General features: G+C 40.7%; 1 protein-coding gene across 2 annotated transcripts in view; it reads left to right on the top strand.

Moving 5' to 3' along the window:
* Orai (orai) overlaps window positions 1–22,158 on the top strand; it is a 108,552-nt gene that overhangs the window by 56,017 nt on the left and 30,377 nt on the right. For both annotated transcript variants that reach the window (XM_065223255.1, XM_065223254.1), the window contains exon 2: window positions 12,300–12,744. In XM_065223255.1, coding sequence (XP_065079327.1) covers window positions 12,300–12,744 — 445 coding nt within the window. The remainder of the gene's footprint in view (window positions 1–12,299; window positions 12,745–22,158) is intronic.

The raw sequence follows: 22,158 nt of genomic DNA, 5'->3' as shown, positions 1-22,158 counted from the left end.
ACATAGTGTAGTTATAGAATTTCAACTAGAATAGAGTACGTTAATCGTTTGCTTGGGACCAATAGGCTACTAAAGTGATGAGCCAATTTAAAATCGTTAGTTTCGTATTGATTGTTGCTATAACTCTGTAGTCTGAACGTACTATTATAGCGAATTCGTTTATTATTCAGTTCCAACCTGGATCGGGTATCAAGATTGGGTCTGCTTGTTTTCTGACAAACGTCAGTGTGGTCGTTTATTTTTTAAACCTATCTCAGGTTGAGGTTCGCACCGAGGGGGACGACTCTATCTACGATGCAGGAAAGATTGTATTTTGCTGTGGCTAGCTGCGCGCACGCTGAGTAGATAGAAAGAAGATTGACGACGATTCGGAAGATTTCCTGCAAAAAGATGATGCGCGATGCAAGCATAGAGGTATCCCCTAATAAAAAATTACCATAAACGAACGATAACCCAAATGATTGAACTAATCCACTAATGGTTTGGATGATACCCAGAACACGTCGTTAAGCAAATTAACCATAGCATTTTTATTAGGGTCTCTAAGACTAAAAGGTCCCGAAGAAATGTGCCTAACTTTTTGGCTCAGCTCTGGTACTCTCTTTGGTCCCAAGCTAATCGATGCACCCCTCGAAACATAGGAAAATCCACTAACCCCTCATTTTATCTGTCAAACTTTCATAGCGAATCAAAACAAACATAGTGTAGTACTAGAATTTCGGCTAGAATGGGGTACGTTAATTGATTTGCTTGGGACCAATACGCTAGTCAAGAAGTTAGCCAATTTAAGATCGTTAGTTTCCACTGGTTGATGCAAGTAGATGCGAGAACAAGGGGTGGTCACTCTACACACTTATCTTGTACCAAATTTTTCTCAGTGTATTTCACGTGTGCCAGCAGTGAAGAGAGTGCCAGTCATCGACTTTTGTTTGCTTGTGAATAATGTCATGCTTGGCAACCCGTTTCATTTGACAGTTCGAATGTATTATTTTGAAGGAAGAATACAATAAGCAGTGGAATACGAACCATGGCGATGATCCAGCGGCTGGCCAAACTGACCCGATTGGAGGATCCCCTCGAAAAAGTGATGGAGTTCCAAAGCAAAGACAGATTCTACACGCATCTGATGGCATTCAGAATTTACAGCCGCCAGGGAAAGCTGCTGTTGAAATCGCTGGAACTCTTTCGGGGATCGAAATCGGCTGCGGAGATCCAAAGGCTAACTTGCATCGAACCGGTACAACGTGGATACAAGATTTGAGGAGGCCAAGTGTGAGCGACAGTCTGCGAAACTAAACTAAAACTAGCATATCCGAAACAAGACAGAGCAGCTAGTTGTGACGAGCCGTTTATCTTCCTTATTCCTTCCTTGGCCATTTCTCATCTGCCACATAAAGCTACAGTGAAACTAGCATAATTTTGGCATTTGTCATATCATATCCGGTACTTTGTGGAATGTGGGATTGATTGAGTGGAGTGTCATTATGCATGCGATTTTGATCATTAGCAATTACCCTGATTTTGGTTTGTATTGCGAGGAATGAATTACTGTTCGGACAGGCTAATGCCTGTGCCTGTGCACTGTTGGAGATTCTAGTAGGGAATCCAACTCGGTTTTGGGGAACTAACTGAAAATTCTATGTTGCGTTTCAAAATGTAATAACATTGATTTGTCAACAACAGTAATTTGACACATGCGCTGAGCAGGTGCAGAGAAAGTACAGTGTTGCCAGTAAAAGATCATGAATGTTTCCTACCATGGGTGCCTAACTGTGTTAATTAGCGTGCCCATGTGTGCCCAAATCTGATCTTGGCACACTGTGCAAAGTGACCAACCCAAGGGGTAGGTCACTCCGCACACCAATCTTTCGTCATCTTTTTTGTCAGTGTACCGCATGTGTGCCGCAAGTGTGCCGATGTTGCCGGTCATAGAGCAAGCTGCGATTGTTTGTAAAACACCCATCCCGGCAACCCGGTATTTTTGACACCATGAATGTTATGGTTTGAAATCGCAAGCATAAATCGGATTGAGGATGACGCGGGAAGTGGTGGGTGTGCGAAATTTTGGTGTTTTGTGTTCATAGGATAATAAAAGTCCTGTGTTTTAGGGTTTTATAATGCCCTCAAAGGTAGACCAGAAGCCTGGCCTTTTGTGATGAGAAAAACAACGGTCTATCAGCACGTAATTTTGTGAACAACTTCAATGGCAGTTGTCCAGCAGTGCTCCCATTTTATTTGCAATAATCCAATGCCTACGAGATTGTGCCGATGGATGTGCCCAAGTTGTGCCGAATCTAATTTCGGCATAATGTGCTGAGTGACTTACCCCTTGGACCAACCCCTTGTGCGAGAAATGAAAGTGGTGAGCCTATTTTAAATCGATAGTTTCATATTGATTGTAGGTTCTACAGTTAATAATAGAGAGCTTTGTATGCCAACCTATAGATGAATTTATATATTAGGTGGCAAACCGAAATAAGAGAGTAAAAGCAACAATCAATACGAAACTATCGATTTGAAATTGGCTCACTACTTGACTAGCCTATTGGTCCCAAGCAAACGATTAACGTATCCCATTCTAGTGGGAATTCTAGTACTACACTATGTTTGTTTTTTTTTTATCTAGTTCGTTTATTTGGAAGGCTCAATCGCGTTAGCTTTACGGAGCCGATAATTCATTGTTCACTGTGTGTAACAAAATTCACTTAATTCTATGTCTAGTAGGAGTTGGGCCGATTACTCGCGGCTTACTCGAGGTTAGAAGGGTACATTTTCGAAGGATAGGATCAGGGGAGGAGCTTGGGGTAGGGTTTCGTTGTCTCATCAGAGCGTTGTCGCCAGTATGAACGGTAGTGCTGTTCTAGCTTCGTCTGGAGTTCGACCGGCTATGGTGGGTGACCAGTGGGCGACGATGAGACTCATCGAGACGGGGGGACAAGACAAACAAAAACTAATAAAGAGAGACAAAAGACAAAAGGAATTAAATTCTTATACTAGACATTTGAAGAAAAACATAAACGGACTGCATATAGCAGAGATCACGGGTTGCCAACACGTCTCTGATAGGAACATAGGGTTGTCTTCCTTGGGCCTCGAGGGTATTCAAAAGTCGCTCTCTGGCGGCGTCATTATCCGTACATTGCCAAACTGCGTGTTCGATGTCATCGTAACCGTTTCCACACCGACAGATGTTGCTGTCCACGAGGTTTATTCTATTGAGATGAGCATCTAGCGAGTAGTGGTTGGACATAAGTCTACTCATCACGCGAATGAAGTCACGACTTAAGTCCAAGCCTTTAAACCACGCTCTCGAAGAAACATTAGGAATAATTGAATGTAACCACCGTCCAAGATTTCCAGTGTCCCAATCGGTTTGCCAACTCGAAAAGGTACTCTGACGCACTAAATGGTAAAATTCATCGTGTGAAATTTGCCTGTCATACAATTCGCCTTCCTGTGCGCCCACCTTTGCGAGAGAGTCCGCCTTCTCATTGCCTGGGATTGAGCAATGTGAGGGGACCCATACAAAGGTAATCATATATGATCTTTCGACCAGCACACACATCTGCTCCCTTACCTTTGAAAGGAAATAAGATGAGTGCCTACCTTGTTTCATCGACCGAATAGCCTCAATCGAACTGAGACTATCCGAGAAGATGAAGTAATGGTCTGCGGGCATGTTGGAAATCATCCCCAATGCGAAGTTGATTGCTGCCAGCTCAGCAACAAAAACGGAACAAGGTTCCTGGAGTTTGCGGAAGGCGCTAGAGTTTTCATTGAAGACACCGAAGCCAGTGGATCCACTGAGACGAGACCCGTCTGTAAAATATCTTTTCATGCAATTGACTTGTTGGTACTTTTCAGTAAAAATACGCGGAATAATAATAGGTCGAAGTTGATCGGGAATCCCATGAGTTGCTTGTTTCATGGTCAGATCATATTCAATTGAGGAACTGCGATTGGTGAAGTGAACACGGTCTGGAGTATAACAAGGAAGACACATATCTGATGATATGTAGTGGTGGTAGATTCTCATAAATCGAGATTGTGTGTTCAGCCCAAGAATTTCTTCAAAATTTGCAATTATAAGTGTGTTCGTCACTCCGCATTTGATTAGTATTCTGAGAGAGAGCTCCCAGAAACGGTTCTGGAGGGGTGTTACTCCTGCCAGAACCTCGAGACTCATGTTATGCGTTGAGTGCATACAGCCTAGAGCAATACGTAGACAACGATATTGAATTCGTTCCAATTTTATTAGGTGACTTTTTCTTGCCGAGAGAAAGCAGAAAGAGCCATACTCTAGAACAGAGAGAATAGTTGTTTTATAAAGCGTTATGAGGTCTCCCGGATGAGCACCCCACCATGTGCCGCAAATTGAACGGAGAAAGTTGATCCTCTGCTGACATTTTTGCTTCAAGTACGTAATATGAGCATTCCAAGTGCACTTTGAATCAAACCAGACCCCAAGGTACTTGAAAGACAATGATTGGGTAATGGTTCTGCCCAAAAGATTAAGCTGCATTTGGGCTGGGTACCGCTTTCGAGTAAACACTACCAGTTCAGTTTTCTGCGGCGAGAATTCGATCCCTAGATTCATAGCCCAAGAAGACAAGTTATCTAAGGAATTTTGCAATGGTCCTTGCAAGTCCACGGCATGTGGACCTCTTACGGAAACCACACCGTCATCTGCAAGTTGTCTTAGCGTGCATTGTTCTGCCAAACAGTTGTCGATATCTTTGACATACAAGTTATAAAGAAGAGGGCTGAGACATGAGCCTTGGGGCAGGCCCATGTAGCTAATTCTGGAAGTTGTCAGTTGTCCAAGGGAAAAGTTCATTTGCTTTTCTGACAACAAATTGAACAAGAAATTATTTAAAATTCCGGAAAGTCCACATCTGTGCAGATTGTCTGACAGAATTTCAATGGAAACTGAATCAAAAGCCCTCTTAATGTCCAAAAATACTGAAGCCAATTGCTCCTTGTGCGCAAAGGCCAGTTGAATATCTGTGGAAAGCAGCGCTAGACAATCGTTTGTTCCTTTGCTCTTGCGGAACCCAAACTGTGTATTTGATAGCAAGTTATTTGTTTCGACCCACTGATCGAGTCTCCGAAGGATCATTTTCTCCAACAATTTCCTAGTGCACGAAAGCATCGCAATCGGACGGTATGAGTTATGGTCAGACGCTGATTTGCCAGGTTTTTTAATGGCTATTACTTTGACCTGTCTCCATTCAGGCGGTACAATGTTGTTTTCTAGCAAGGAATTGAATAAATCTAGCAAGCGTCTTTTAGCGATATCTGGGAGATTTTTCAGAAGATTGAATTTAATCATATCGCTTCCCGGTGAGGAGTTGTTCGATGAAAGAAGAGCCATAGAGAAATCCAGCATTGAGAATGGTCTATCCAGAGAGCCGCCGCTAGGAGACGCTTCTCGAAGAATATTTTGTGCTGGAACTGAGTCCGGACAGACCTTTTTAGCGAAATCGAATATCCATCGGTTGGAGTATTCTTCACTCTCATTGAAAGATGAGCGGTTACGCATGTTGCGAGCCACCCTCCACAAGGTGTTCATTGAGGTTTCTCGTGAGAGTCCCTCGACGAAATTGCGCCAATAACCGCGTTTTTTTGCTTTGATTAATTGTTTCAGCTTTGTCTCAAGCTTTGAATATTCCTCGAAGTAAGTGGAGGTTTTGTGTCTACGAAAAGCTTTGAAAGCATCAGATTTTTCTACATACAATTTTGTGCATTCTTCGTCCCAACCAGGTGTGGCTGGTCTCCTTTTAAAGGGTGCACTTGGAACTTTTCTTTTTTGTGCTTCCAGTGAGCTTTTGTAAATCAAATCGGCTAGGAATCGATATTCTTCCAATGGTGGAAGCGCATCTATTGATTCGACACCGATTGTCACCGCCGTTGCATATTTCTGCCAGTCGATGTTCCTTGTAAGATCAAATGGAACCCGAGATGGTTCTGCAGAGTGAGGGCCACACTTTATTAAAATGATGATTGGCAAATGATCGCTACCATGGGGATCATTGATAACCTTCCACTGACAATCCAATGATAGCGATCTTGAACACAAAGATAGGTCGAGTCGGCTTTCTCGAGCCGGAGGTTTTGCTATACGTGTCGCTTCACCAGTGTTCAAAATAGTCAAATTGAAATCGTCACATAAATCGTAAAAAATAGCCGCTCTATTGTCGTCATATAGATCGCCCCACCCAGTACCATGGGAGTTCATATCACCCAGAATTAATACTGGGGATGGAAGAATCGAAACTAGATTCCAGAGTTGACTACGGCTAATGGAGGTTCTTGGTGGAACGTATACTGAAGCTATGCAAAGATCTTTGTTCTTCACATTTATTTGGCAAGCGACGATTTCGACGCCTGATAGAGCAGGAAGGGAAATTTTGTAGAAAGGGTAGCACTTTTTGATCCCTAAAAGTACTCCTCCATAAGAATCGTCTCTATCCAGGCGAATAATGTTAAAATCGTGGAAGTTGAGTTCTTTATCGGAAGAAAGCCATGTTTCACAGAGAGCAAATATATCACAATCAGAATTGTGAAGTAAAAATTTGAACGAGTCTAGTTTAGGCACTAGACTACGGCAGTTCCACTGTAGCACAGTGATCATATCTTCAACCTCGTTCGACGAATTATCCATCGAAAGATATGATTGATGCAAGGAGGGGCCATGAAACAGTCAATTGCTTAAGATATGATTCTAGTGTTGGAAGCAAGGCAGAAACTAAGCTTCTAAGAGGGTCTTGTATGTTGAACATATTTATTATGAATTCCACAATGTCCGAAAAAGCTAGCAAACCGCGTTCGGACTTGGATTTCTTTTGAGAAGTTTGAGGAGCAGCTTTTTTGTTTTTCTTTTCTTTGTTGGGTAATGGCGGAAAATCCTTACTGCAGCCAGGAAGTGGAGCAGTAGGAGCCTTCGATTTAATTTTTTCAATCCCATTACCCTGGGAATTTTGCAATCCTCTGGGAGTGACTTTAGTTTTCTTACGGCGCACTTTCGGGGAGGAGCATTTTCGTTTTGAGGATCCGTTCGTTTTCAAAGGTGCGTGTACCACCGTAGAGTCACCCTCATCGGATGAGTCAGAGTCCGATTCTTCAACTGACAAAACCGAAAATTGGTTTGCATCTTGGACGGCTGATGCAGCCTTCAACATTTGAGCATATGTCTGCTTGGAGCGTCCAGAGATTGAACGCTGCACTTTATCGGAGTGCTGCTTGTACATCGGGCACTCCTGCAAGGGGTGAGGATTCTCGCCACAATAAGCGCATTTTACTGATTCTTTGTGGCAAGAATCCTCTTTGTGGTTTTCACCACATTTGCCACAACGAGTTTTGTTGCCGCAATGGCTGGCCGAGTGTCCCAGCCTTTTGCAGTTGGTACAATTATATACCCTCTGTACAAACAACCGCACCGGAAAAAAAGCACCATCAACTTTGACAAAGTTTGGGAGAGCTGAACCAGCGAAAGTCACCCGAAACGAGTCTGAATGCTGATAAACTTTCTTGTCATCTTGCAAAGATACTGAATGCAGTTGCCTAACATCCAGTATCTGTACCTGCTGACCGATTTTCGAGTTTTTGAAGCAACCCGATGCTCGTTTTAAATCCTCGACACTCAGACTCGCGTCGGAGACCACACCTTCTATCTCCACATCTCGAGAAGGGATGTAGATGTTGTACTCAACACTAAACAGCTCATGTTCAGCAATTTTATTTGCCACATCATAAGTCGGTGCTTCTACACGCAGTTTATTGAATCTCTCCTTATGTACCAAGATTCCCGGATACTTCCGCAGCAAGTCTCTCGAAATGTCGAGAGTTTTCAAAGGTTTATTTTTAGGCCGAAAAAAGACAACCCATGGTCCTTTCGAAGACGGTTGATAGTATCTAGTTCGCGCAACGTAGGTATCTGAAGACGCCATAAGTGTTGCGCAAACGCGGTGCACAACCGCTTAAAAAGGAAAAAAAAATACTTCAAAAAACCTTCACCAATTAATCTACTTAACTACTAGTTGTTAATATTTTGTTGCCCAGTGTATGAACAACCAAACAAAACAAAAACAAAATTATCAAAAAAAAAAAAAAAAGAAAAAAGAAAAACTTTTCACTAGTTGCAAGAAGTTGCACCACTATAGCCCTCACAACCCTATCAGGGGAGAGAGCAAAGCCACGCGCAAAATTGAATAACAAAAGCGCGGCAATGGGCTAGAGAAGACTATTGTATAGTAGGTATACTTAACACCGGCCGGTGCCGGCTGTGTGAGCTGGTGCAGCCACTCCGTTTGCTGCTTTGTTGTTGTTGCTTGCTGCTTTGGAGTGGTGATGAGATGATGACGGTGAGATGATAGTCCACCTATAGCGTCGCTAAAGGTGGCTACTTCCTCTGCTGACTGCGGTTGCCTTGGGCACTGAACTTCGTCCACGGTAGGTAAAACGCGCGATATAAAAAACCACTATGGTGGGAAAAAAAACTCCACCGGCTACGAAACCAATACCCGCAACGGAGACACGAACAAACTACGTCCGGCTACTTCAAGCTATCGGCGAGGAATGACTATGTTTGTTTTGATTCTCTATGAAAATTTGACAGATTAAATGAGGGGTTCGTGGATTTTCCCATGTTTCGAGGGGTGCATCTATTAGCTTGGGACTGAAGATAATACCAGAGTTGAGCCAAAAAGTTGATCACGTTTCTTCGGGACCTATAGAGTATACTAGCATAGAGGTAACTCTAAGACCACTGGGTCCCGAAGAAAATCATTATTATTTTTGGCTCACTCAGTACCAGAACAACGGTCCCAAGCAGTCCCAAGCTATTTCACTCACCCCTGCATGTTCTGCATGAATCCACACACCCCTGATGTTATCTGTCAAACTTTCATAGCGAATCAAAACAAACATAGTGTAGTAATAGAATTTCAACTAGAATAGGGTACGTTAATCAACAATCAATACGAAACTAACGATTTTAAATTGGTTCACCACTTTAGTAGCCTATTGGTCCCAAGCAAACGATTAACGTACCCTATTGGCGTTGACGGCACCGTCGAAAAATTTGCTCTTCCAGCAAATTTAGACAGTTTCTTATGGGAATTTTCGGTCGAGGGAAAGGATAGTACAAAGTCCGCCATGTTTCACGCACAGTCTGACGTTTGCTTATGGATTTTCTCATAGGAGTAAAGAGCTACAGAGTCGCCGTCAACGCCAATTCTAGTTGAAATTCTATTACTACACTATGTTTGTTTTGATTCGCTATGAAAGTTTGACAGATAACATCAGGGGTGTGTGGATTCATGCAGAACATGCAGAAGTAAGTGAAATAGCTTGGGACCGATGTTCTGGTACTGAGTGAGCCAAAAATAATAATGATTTTCTTCGGGACCCAGTGGTCTTAGAGTTACCTCTATGCGTTAATCGTTTGCTTGGGACCAATAGGCTACTAAAGTGGTGAGCCAATTTAAAATCGTTAGTTTCGTATTGATTGTTGATACTAGTCTTAGAGTTACCTCTATGGTAAAAGTAAACCTGGTTGCACGGCCATCAAAGTTGTTTTGTCTGCAAGGTTTGGAAACGGGCTGTTTTGTGTTTACTTCGAGTGACTTTTAATTTGAGCGCCAGTCGTCTGCTTCAGCGTCACGGTAATACGAATACTTTCTTTAAACCATACACAATTAGAAATTATTACCGTATTCGGTAATTTTTTACCGAACTTTCAACAGCTGAACGTTCGCTAAACAGATTTTTTGATGAGCTGTCAAAATTACCGAACAATTCGGTAATTATTTACCGAACTATTCAATAACTTTTTTACTTAACTGTTTCGTAACTGTAAAATTTATTATTTGCGAGATTTTATTTAATAGTAACAATATATGTTGAAACAACATATATTGCTCGCTGGAGTGTTCATTTTGCAGGTGGCTGCTTTCATGGGGATGCCAGTCCAGAAACATTGACTGGAACCTGATACCAAAAGCACAGAATTGGGTTGTTTAGGGGTATTGAGGTAAATACATATTCGTCATCTGCATTAAAAATGAAACCGAAATCCAAAATTTCATCAATTTTGGTACACTGGAACTATTTTAAATAAGTACGATTACATTAGCAAAAATCACCAAACTAGCGCCCCTCGGTGGGACTTTGTATGGGAGCGATCTGTCAAGGAATAGATTTAGTGTCATCGATCAAAAATTTAAATCTTGATTTAAAAATCGAGATGAATATCTACGGGATTGATAAAAATATCGTTGTGCTCAGATGATGTATAAAAATCGGTATATTTTCCGAAGTTAAACAACCCAATTCCTGGCTGCGTCTGAAGAGCAATCATTAAAATGAAAGAAATAACTGTAATAATCAGTCTCATTAGTAATATTTAAGAGATGTGAAATACATCTGTATTTGCGAACATACCTACATTATTTTCACTGGATTTTCCGGTCACATTTCATTATTACTGTTAACTTTAACACTTGATATAAATATGACCGTCTTTCGATTTGACAGTCTGAAATTATTTACAGAAGGTCGGTAAACGTTCCTGTAATTTGCAGTTTGTTCGGTATGTTTGTCTATGATAGCGTCGTCAGAGAAAAGTGGTTTCAGTTCTGTCGGTTTCCTCCCTCCCCTTTAAATTCTCGATTTTGTAGCGTAATTAATATAACATATTGATAATTGAATTCTAGATAGAGCTGGAATAGATCACATCATTCGAGCAGTTTAAAATGACGTTTTCTACCACTCGAACTTTAATACCCCGTTCACATTACAGCGTATATCACGTGATATACGCTGTCTTGCAATGAGCACTCATACATCTAGTTTTCACTGGAAATCCTATGTATGAGTGTTCATTGCAAGACAGCCTATATTACGTGATATAGGCTGTAATGTGAACGGGGTATAACGTGGAACAATATTTTAATATTTTTTCTTCTACAACCTCGAGAAAATAGGGTCTTATTTGTAAAATGCTTGAAAAATCTGGATTTGATTGTTTCATTTCCGTAAAATCTCTGGTAGGAGGTCGTCCCAAAACTGCTCGACTGTAACAGTTTTTGTAAACAATGACTTCTCTCGATGATTTCTAGAAAGCCTAGATCTGCTCACTCAAATCGCCGTCACCATCGGATAGGGGAAGACTTCCCCTTCCCGTTGTTTATGTTGGTTTGCGTTGGTTTGTTGGTTGAAATCATCTAGAGAAGTCATTGTTTGCAAAAGCTGTTACGCGCTAATTCCAGCTATATCAAGAATTCTCGTTTATATGCTAGTACAAGTCGTAACGACGTTTTCGGGGTATCCTTCAAAACATTTGTGGAATAGTCCTATAATTTGGATTATCGTTCGGTAATGGATTTTTTTTTAATTATGGTTATCCGTTGGTTTATTTTCAAACTACATCATTTTTTACAGTTCTTGGTGTGTTAAAGTTTCATGCCGGCCTGATGGAACAGTCTTATCAATATTTATGCATACTTCAATCCCTAATTAATTCAACGATTTGTTGTATTAAATAAAATTATAAATATTAAATTCAGTGCTAACATTTGAAAACGGCACAAAAGCCATTTGTAAACAAATGGTTTGTGGGCCCTTTACTCACTACTTGAAGTACACCCACGCGACACAACAGCAACATCGGGTAGGGGAAATTTTCCCCTTCCTGACGATACTGTTGGTTTTCGTGGGCGTTCTTCGGGTAGCGAGTAAAGGGCCCACAAACCATTTGTTTACAAATGGCTTTTGCGCCGTTTTCAAATGTTAGCACTGAAATAAGTAAAATTTTTACTCATTATTTACCTCCTCGTATCTCTTAAAAAGATATTTTTATGAACCACCCTAGTGTCCATTTGTGTGAAGCACACTCTGTTGTCGAACACTGGAAGCATCTTGTTCCGTGAAACTTTTTCAGCGAGCAACTCGACATCTAATCCGCCGATGACAGCTGATCATCCGTCAGTGTTCAATTTCCAGTTCTTGTTAGCGACTCGAGCAAAACAACACCACTTTCAAAACATTCCAGCGCATCCCCTTTCGCTACTGTGTTTACTCGAGCTGTTATCAGTTTTCTATTTAATTTTCTAATACTCATCTCGATAGTTTTTTTCTGAATGTGATTTCGCGACGTGTTGTTCGCGCAAGCGGCTACGTACTTTATTACATTCGAGTTCGGTTCGGGACGTTTTCCATTACGAAAATCGTCGATCTAGTTGTAGTGCTGTGTAATCTCACCTCACCCGGGCTCCACCATGTCTGCTTCCATCTTCCAGGAATGGTGCCATGTCCGTCTGGAGCACTAGCACGGCCGGAATCGATACAGTGCTCGCAACCACCCTAGGAGCAGCCATCAATCCGAAAACCTTCAGTACAAATCACCTGCCCAGTGCCGGCCTTGTGGTGACTCAGATTCCGAACGGAAACGGAGCTTCGACAACCCCGGGTGCCCAACAGCAGCAACAACAGCATCATCATCATCAGCTAAATTTCGTCAGCGCTGCCAGTAACAACAGTCCCAGCGGGAACGGGTTCACTCACGTCCATCTGCTGACGACACCGACGGGGAATCTGACCGGCAACGGTGGCGGCGGACCGTTCAGCACTAACAGTACCAGCAGCAACAGCAATCACAGTCATTCCCCACCCAGTCACGGATCGTTTCCGCACAACAATTCCGCGGGCTGGAACCGAACCAGTATTTGCAGCACTCACAACAAGGTAAGAAATGTTTCGTTATATACATAGGTCATATTGAATAACAATTGTTATTTGTATGTGCTGCTCGATAAGCAGCGGAGATAGGTAGTTGATTGAAGTCGCTTGCAATCGTAGATGCTGACGCGCCATGCAGTTAATTGGTACCATTTATTTTCAAGTTTTATTCAGCATCTCATTTTATTGTAAATATGTCCTCGTTTCCGGGCATTGATTAATGGCTACTTGCCATCAATCTCTATCGCTTCAATTTGGCTAATCCAATCAAAAGTCTGTTTATTTACGCTGACCTAAAGAAAAATCACCAACATTTCACTCTGGGTGTTTACGCAGAATGCAACGAAATGAAACATCATCATAGCAGATCAACGAGAAGCAAACAAAAGTGCGAAAAAAAGTAAATCACGCCGGCCGGCCAACTCGGCTTTTAACAACGGATACATACAAGTATTTTTCATCAAGCTCGCACCATTAGACAGAGGAAATCGTGTTGGCGTTGCTTGATCGTTCTGGTTTGGTTTTGAAAATTGTGAATTCTTACTTCCCACATCCACACTTTTTTTTTTAACCGAGCATCAATCTCTTTACGACTCGCGAACAGATTGAATGAGACGAACATAAATTTAAAATTTGTCAGTTTTCAGCCGAAAGCAGGTTTCTTCTGATTATTCTTCTTGGGGTATTACTTCCCAAATGGGGCTTTACGTCTGCCCTCCGCACTTCCACAGTTGATAATTGAGCGCTTTTGCTTACTATCGTAATTTCATAGACTAGGCTGGAAATTGAACCCTTCACATCCGGTATGGTATGCCGTGCTTTTACTGATTAGGCTATCGGGAGGCCCTGGTGAAAGAATACCGTAATACATCGAAATCCGGACACTTTTTAAAGGTTCTACCATGTTCAAAATTACACTACATTTCGTGATGGTGTGTCAGTTAAGTTTAGAATCATCGCACAAATTGATTAGGTTGTTGAGTAGTTAATAAAATAATAAATGTACGGATTAACGAACTGTCCGCTATTACGGTACATTTTATTTACCTCAATCTGGACCGGTGCCAGGTGTGAGATTGTGAAATTGAGGAACAAACGAAAAACGTTTCGATTTGCCATGAACTTGGCTTTGATTGGTTGGTTGGTAATCTTTGTTTACTAGGCTTTCACTGGCCATAAACGTATAGCAGTCCCATGTGGATAGAGCGTACCGGTATCTGGTGACTGGGATAACCAAGGTTTTGGTATTTTTACGATATTTTCAGAGTAAAACATTCAGTCAGTAATTGATTCTAGGAAATGACCAATTGTTGTCAAATAGTACTGACACGTCTCGGAAGATTAACTTGATGTGAATCCTTGCAATGGTGATATTTTGGAAAAAGTAGATCAGATGACGTTAGACATAAATTAGTTAGGCCAAATTAATCATTAGGCTGCAGTACGTTAGATAGAATGGGTAATTAGGTCGAATATTTTTCAGAAACTTGAATTTTTAACTTATCTAGGAACCACCGATCAAGATTCTAAAACTCATTTTTTCCAAGACTCCGAGCTTTATACTTAATTGCATTCTCGATGTTCGGTACTTTTATTAGCGGACTAGACTCGGCAAAACTATTAAATTGCTACACATTCGGCTATTTTACCATGTTTATACCGAAAACAGTAACGTGAGTAACTGAAGACCAGTATATTCTAAAATCATTTACTGTGTTTTGCTATTTTCATTACTGATACGTTCTGTAAACTTAAATTCTCTCCTGTGGCCAATTGTTTCAGTAATAACTCTTACTGACATCTCGGTTATCATGCTACTTTTACTGAATGTTCATCACTTCATTACCGAACATTTGTTTAAATTTACTGAACAAACTGCTATTTTTGATTTCACGTGGAACATCTGTCAAAAACTTCAAAAGCGCGCCATTTTGTATTGCTAATTTTGTCATACGCAGTGAACATTGAACTGTTTTTATTTTCCCAAAAGTTTTAACTGATCTTTGTTTAAAAAAAGGGAATATGGACGGAATTTTTGAGCGGATCGAAGCGATGTAGGAGCGAAGGAAATACTTTGTAAGTAAATTTACTTTCATTATGATTTCTCCGTAGAATACTGCGACGGTAGACGACAACATAATCTGTTTTTGACGTAGGACTACGTCTTTGATTTCTATATGGGGGTACATTTTGTGAAAACTAAAAATGGAACATGTAACAAATTAAGAAAGATTTTGAACGTTAATAACTCAGCTGCCTCTGGTCCAATTTCAATAATTTTATCACCAATCGATCAGAAATATGACGAATGTTGATTTTCTTCGAAAAACTATTGAAAAACTGGTAAATGTCCAGCATTGTCCAAATGCGTCGAATTTACTAACAAATCTACCAATTACCTACATGCATATGCTGCTTCCCCAGCACAGTCGTCAGAGAGTAGTAAGTAGACGAAACAAGTCGAAGTGGCATTCGCCTCCGATCCTCGGGCGCGTGCGATTAGGGAGGATGGAATTGCGTAATATTTTGCGCACTCATCGCCATACTCAGAACACGCTCCTAACGACCACACCACTGTGTGGTGGTGTTCGGTCGTCGAAATTAGTAGCAGCAGTAGCAGTGCTTTCGGCGTGTGGCGTTGAAAATTGTTCTCCAGTAACAACGAAAGGCTGCCTGCAAGCAGCGAGCTGCAGAGCCCACATAAGCAACCATCAAAGGAGGAAGAAGCTGCACCGCTATGCTATGGATCGGAATCAGTAGCTCTTCGTGAGTCGCTGCGGGTCGATCATCTATGCCAAGCGTGTCACCCTCGCTCCAAACGACATACAGCTCGACAGCCTCATCCGTGTTGAACACCCAGCTCAGAATTACTCAACCATCACTACAAAACGGTCCTTTTCAGGGCCACCAAAAAATTTGTTGAAGAGTATTATTTGGACATTGGTCAAGGTCATCAGTTCCCGCAAGCAGCTAGCTATCAAGGCTCAACCTGTCTATAGAAGGTGTGGAATTGTAGGCCTGAATATATTGGTGCAATTAGTTTTTCCTCGGCTTTCATTCCGCACGATTCGTTTCTTTCGTTTAATCAATCACTCTTGTAGTGACGTCGAAAAGATTGTTTCAATCGGCGCTTACATATGAAATTTAATGTGGATTATAGAGTTTTTTGTGTGTTACCAAAATTTATGAATGGTTTGCCACTAAATGTTGAGATAATTTATTGATTATTGAATTATCACACTGTATACAATTAAAAAGCAGCATGTTTGTGAGTTGTTACCTGTTTTCAAGTAAGGAGTTATCATAAAAAACAAATCGCCAGCTGGTATTTCCCGGCGACTTTACAAATAAATAAAATCAACCAAATCATCATGCAGAACTAGCTAGGATTTGTTTTACTTCATATTCCACAAAATTGCTTTCGAGTGTTAAGACATCGTCTCCCGCAAAGTTTACATTTTTCCCTCTACCAACACATACATCAGGGCTAGATAGATCTCCACAGGTTCTATAGAATCCACGCAATTTCAATAGATAGATTTTAATTCTAAACAAGCCAAACCATTGGAAATTTATCTATTAATCTGCTAAAATGAACACTTAGTTAATTTTCAATAGGTCACTATTAAAAAATACCAGATGTCCAACTGTTGCAATGGTGATCAAATTTATCACCGAATGTACGAAAACAGCGCATTCCCTAACACAGACTTAAAAATCGAATTCGATGCGGTCCCACTGAACGGTGCTCATTCAATTACCGTAAGTGGTGGTGTCCAGTCCAGCAGCAGCAGTAGTAGCAGCAGCAGCAGCAGCATCACTACAAAACGGTCCGTTTCAGGACCACCATAAATTTGTTAAGAGTATTTGTCAACATGGACATTTGTCAAGGTCATCAGTTCCCACAAGCAGCTAGCTATCAAGGCTCAACCTGGTCTCTATAGAAGGTGTGGAATTGTAGGCCCGAATGTATTGGTGAGATTAATCATCGTCTGACCATTTTCCAGAACACGCTGGTAGGAAGTGTTAAAAATCCATATAGAATTTGAGAGAAGTGGGAATAATTCGCTTTGGGTGTATATTTAGTCCCCAGAAAGCCAATAAAATCAAATTTGTGAAAAAATTAGCTCTCACGAGTTCAATCTCTCGAAGTCCCTCCTTTTTTACATATTCTGCACAAACGATACTTTCCGCCCGCCCCATTTATATAATTCAGAAGGAAGTCCTGTGAGGGGTGAATTGAATACACTTTAATACCAAAATGCATAAATAACAATCAAAATACACATTTTAAAGTCGGGGGATGAATCGAAAATATTCAAGTTGACAGTCCCTTGGATTCTCTTCATCAACTTTCTCTTTGAAATAAATACTACAAATTTAATACGCTTACAAATAAAAAACAGAAAGAGTTAAGATAATTGATGATTGATCAATTAAAAGAACTAAATGTTCACATTTGTTCCGTCCACTAGCGGTCCTACGTCAAGCTTCCGATCGTGCCCCTAGGCACAGACCATTCTACTTTTTTCTTATGTCGGCGATCGGTTCCCAGATACTTGGAAGGCTTAGGACACCACTTATCTTGGCACACACAAACCGGGACTTTTAAAATTTTGCATTTTTTTTTTTATCATTGCACCTTCCAGAGGTGTCATATGCGGTACACAAACCAAAAATCGCTCAAGCGGCACATTAAGCAGAAGCATCCGTTGCTGTCGGAAGCTTCTTCTCCAAAATTTAAGGAACTCCGGGAACCTCCTCTCATTGAGGAGGTCTATCTAAGACAACATGAAAGTAACACCGGGGGTAAAGCACAACCGTCCGAGGAAATGCTTTCTCTCGATGAAATTAAAAAATAGCTTCGTTGAGCATTTGTCGCTTAGCTGGTGACGTTAGGCTTCCGCAAACCAAGGTTTTGGAAACTATCAAAATTTGCGAAAATGTTGTTTGGCAAATAGGAGAATACTTGGAAAAGAAGGCTGTTATGTTCCTTGCATCAAAGGGCGTTGATATAAACAACGATGAGACGCAACAGTTCTTCAATTCGTTCAGGAATATGGATCTGTTTGCGGATGTTAAAACGTGTCCTCTTCGAAAGTCGTTTCTTAAAAGGATGGCAGTGAATATACCAGAGCCAGAACCAAAATGTGTAGGTAAACGAGCCGTAACGAGCCATGCACAAGATATGCCGTACGAAATGTATGTCAATGAGACATATTCATACATCATTAAGCTTATTTTTCGAGCCCCGCTCAACCGACTTTTGTTGGCTGAAACAGATGCACTAAACACTAGAGAGGTTCTAGAGTACAGCGCTTTCAAGACAGGTTCTCTGTTCAATAGTAATGGTTATTTTATAGAGCATCCAAATGTGATCCGTTTCTCTGTATACCAGGACGACGTAGAACTGGGTAATGCCTTCAGTTCTTGAGCAGGGAAAAACAAAATATCAAACGTATGTTTCAAAGTTCAAAACTTCCCAGAAAAATGGAACACCTCACCCAGTACGATTTTTCCAGCAATGTTTGTATCGTCGAGTCTCGCAAAAAACACGGTTATAACAAAATCCTAGAACCTTTAGTTGCTGATCTAAAAAACTTGAACAAGATGTAACTGTTTACTATGGCGAAGAAATATTCGTACTCCAATCAACAGTTACAGTGTTCTGCGGAGATTATTTGCCCATACATGACGTTTTTGGTTTACTCGGACCTAGTGCGAAATATTTTTGCAGAGTGTGTACGATTTTTCGCCCAGAGTTTCATGAGGTTCCAACAAGAGAGTGTTCTTTGCGAGGCACTGCATGGTATGAAGCTAACATAAAAGCTGTTCAAGATGGTGAACAAAGTACCTCCGAATGTGGTCTCAAAGCTTGTGGAAGTATTTTCAATGAGTTACAAAACTTCCACATCACAGAAAACTGGTCACTCGATGCCATGCATGACCTGGCCGAAGGCATCATTCCGTTGACGTTACAACTGGTGTTGAACCGCTATGTAAAGCAAAAGGTGTTATCCTTCACTAAATCATTTATTAATTATCGAATCTCCACATTCAATTTTGGTTATGTGGACCGCAAAAATTGACATATGGCCAACATAACGGATGAAATGAAATCTGCCCCGGGCGTGCACAGATTGAAGCAGAAGGCAACCCAAAACTTCGTGTTTCTCAGGGTTTTTCCATTTTTGTTTGGACACAAAGTACCAGTGGACTGCAAATATATGGTAATGATTGGACATCTAATAAATATCACTAGAATCCTTCTTTCACCTGTCGTGTTGCTTTCATTTCGTTTGTTTGCCAAAATAAAAATGCTTGTATTTGTTATCCTTAAAATTCTGCACCTGAATGATTATTTTCGCGGAATATCCATAACATTTATATTATTTTTTGCAGCATTTTTTTTTAAACCATAGAGAGACGAACCAGCATATGTAACCTTTCTATAAAAGAAACTTACGACTATCCTTTCCCATATATGTCTATATAGGAATCCCCCAAATAGTGTGGAGGGTGGTGAAGTCCACTTACAGCGATTTATTGGTTGTTTTCCTGTCGATTGAACTAATAATGTGTAGATGAATAGTTTTTAGTTGACATTCATCATAATTATAAATTCAGTTAAATTTGGTGGAGTTTTCTATAGTCCTTCAAAAATTCCATATAGTCCTTCGAAAATGCAACCCGGATTCCTTCTCTTTGGAGTTAACATACGACGAAAAACTTTTCGGGTTCGTGCGTCCCACTTGTCGATTGTAAAGAAAATAATTATATAGCGATGACAAGCGAAATTGAACGGTCGTTTATAGGGAGCTGCACCGTCGGGTTAACCTCACTTTTTTGACATCTGGCAGTGGTTTGTTTCCATAGACTTAGAAAAAAAAAATTTGAAAAAAAATTAATAAATATGTTTTTAGATGTTTTTTTGGAAAGAAATATTTTTTAAACGAACATGCGGGTTCATCGCGTTCATTCGTGACGTCAGCGTGCAGCATCCTATAGTACGGTGAACGAGAGTTGCAGTAAGGACTGTATCGTTAATTATGAATACACCACAAAAGTGATATATCTATGAATGTTTCCTGAATGTTGTTATCCCGATTCAGTAAAGAAGAAACAAATAAAATAACCTATTTAATTTTTCGTAGATTTGAACTGGCACGCACTTTTTTCTTAAGGTGATACTCCAAGGAATCCGTTTCTGAAGGCATTCCTTCCTGTACATTTCAGTATTCATGCTCTCAAGGGTGATAAAAGGTGATGGTGTTATACCACATTGGCAAATCGCTTGCCAAACAAACACTTTTTATCCAAGCTTTTCGCAGTTTGAGACATCTATTCCTTCCTTTACAGTGTAAAATTTTGTCCCTGAAAGCGTTTTATAGTCCTGCTTGACGTACGTCTCGTCATCCATAATGATGCACATGTATTTTTTGCTCAAAATAGCATCGTTCAGCTTCCAAGCTCGAGTTTTCACTGAATCTGCTTGAATTTTGCTGCGTTTGGGACATTTTTTCTTTCTGGAGGTCTTGAGGGAGTTACGTTCCTGGCACGTTGGACCATTCCAATCGACGTTCCACACTTTTTCGGGCAAGCCCGGATTGACACTTTTTTTTTCAAACAATTTACAAATCTTTTGATCCAAATCAGGCTTATATGGATCAGCTTTTCGACCGCGACCGGGTAGATCCTTCAAGGTGTTATGCATAGTGAACCGCTTGATTGCATTTTGGACCTCACATACACTAACTCCTTCCATCTTGGCCAATTTTCTTATTGATAACCAAGGAGTAGGACACTCCGCACACCAATCTTGGGTCATCTTTTTTGTCAGTGTGCCAATTATGCTGTTCATATGAGACCTACTGCTGTCATGATTACCTGGATTTTGTCAATTAAGGTAAATATTTACTACTTATTTGCTTGTACCAAAGAATTTCTGACACGTTGAATGTTTTGGTTTGAAATTGCAAGGATAAATCGGATTGAGGATGACGCAGGAAGAGGCGGTTGTGTGAAATTTTGGTGTTTTGTGTTCATAGGATAATAAAAGTCCTGTGTTTTAGGGTATTATACCTAATGCCCTCAAAGGTAGACTAGAAACCTAGCCTTTCGTGATGTGAAAAGCAACGGTCTATCAGCGACCGGAACCGGTGGGGAACATTGTTGGAGACCGACTATAGAGGATGATGAACAGACTTCTGTAGTTTTTTTTTGTGTGAGTTGCAGCATTATTTGAATTAAGGGTACTGTAAAGCCCTGGCGTCGGTAGCATTGGTGCTCAGCACGGAAAACAAGATCGACGGAAAACAAACCAAAAGGAAAAAAAGGAGAAACTCTCTCCTTCTCCGTGCAGTTCGTGCGTAGTAGTGAGTGACCGTGGCGAATCGGTTCACTACAACTAGCCACCACACTAAACCGATTAGTAGCACCGTTGAGTACCTAAATTCCAGTCAGTGCGTTTTAATTGGCTGCATCCGCTGTGTTTCTTGTTGCTCGCAAACACGTTTTTTTTAGTTTTATCGCAGAGAACAAGCATCCAAGCTTAAGCAAATTTTTCGAAAAATGATGTGTAAGAATTCAAATTAAAATACGATAGAAACACTAGCGTCGCCATACGGAATGTTGCGACTTGAGTTATCACTTTGTACGATTAATGAGTAAATTGAACTAAAATTTGGGTTCACCTTATTGACCGTGTATTCAAATGAACTGTCAAATCAGTTCAAAACAAACAAGAGAAAACAACGGAAATCAGTCGAGTTGCGTTGTCAATGTGGTGAGATTTAAACACTGCTTACCCTGCATCCGTTCTTCCAGGAATTCGAAAAGCCTCCGGAACATAATTTTTTCGTTGCAAACGCTTGGACTCCACGTGAGAAGAAAATCTCCTGTAGTTCGGGCAATTCAACAACATGGTAACACTTTGGATATCTGCGCATCAATAAAACTCGCACTTGCGGCCCATGTTTTGATCGGTTTTAAACAAACAATGTTTTGCTCACAACAATTTTGACATTTATGTTAAGATGACGTCGACGTCGATTGGGAGCGACACTAGCGCCACCACGATATTGCTAGTTTCAAATGTCTATTCAAATTAGCAGTTAAATTTCTTACACACTTTACGAATTTGACTTGGAGTCTGTTCTCTGTGGTTTTATGGTATTAAAAATGATTGCGCTGCAAGCAAAACAGTAAAATATGACAAAAATTATACTGTCATGGAGCGACTGTCATCTTTCGTCTTCGCTTTATTTTTGAAAAATGTTGCCGCGCACTTCATTTTTGTTCAGTTCCGGTCGAACGTTCAAATTTTCTCAACAGCATTGCGGCACTGTATGAAAATCATTTGAAGCCACTCGAAGAAACATGGTTGCCAGACACATTTCCCAAAGAACCCTCAAAAACCGT

Source organism: Ochlerotatus camptorhynchus, unplaced genomic scaffold (assembly GCF_037179485.1).
Source record: "Ochlerotatus camptorhynchus isolate MF236.1 unplaced genomic scaffold, CSIRO-AGI_Acam_v1.1 ptg000188l, whole genome shotgun sequence".
Taxonomy (NCBI): Eukaryota; Metazoa; Arthropoda; class Insecta; order Diptera; family Culicidae; genus Ochlerotatus; species Ochlerotatus camptorhynchus.
This window is presented reverse-complemented; position numbering and strand designations above follow the sequence as displayed.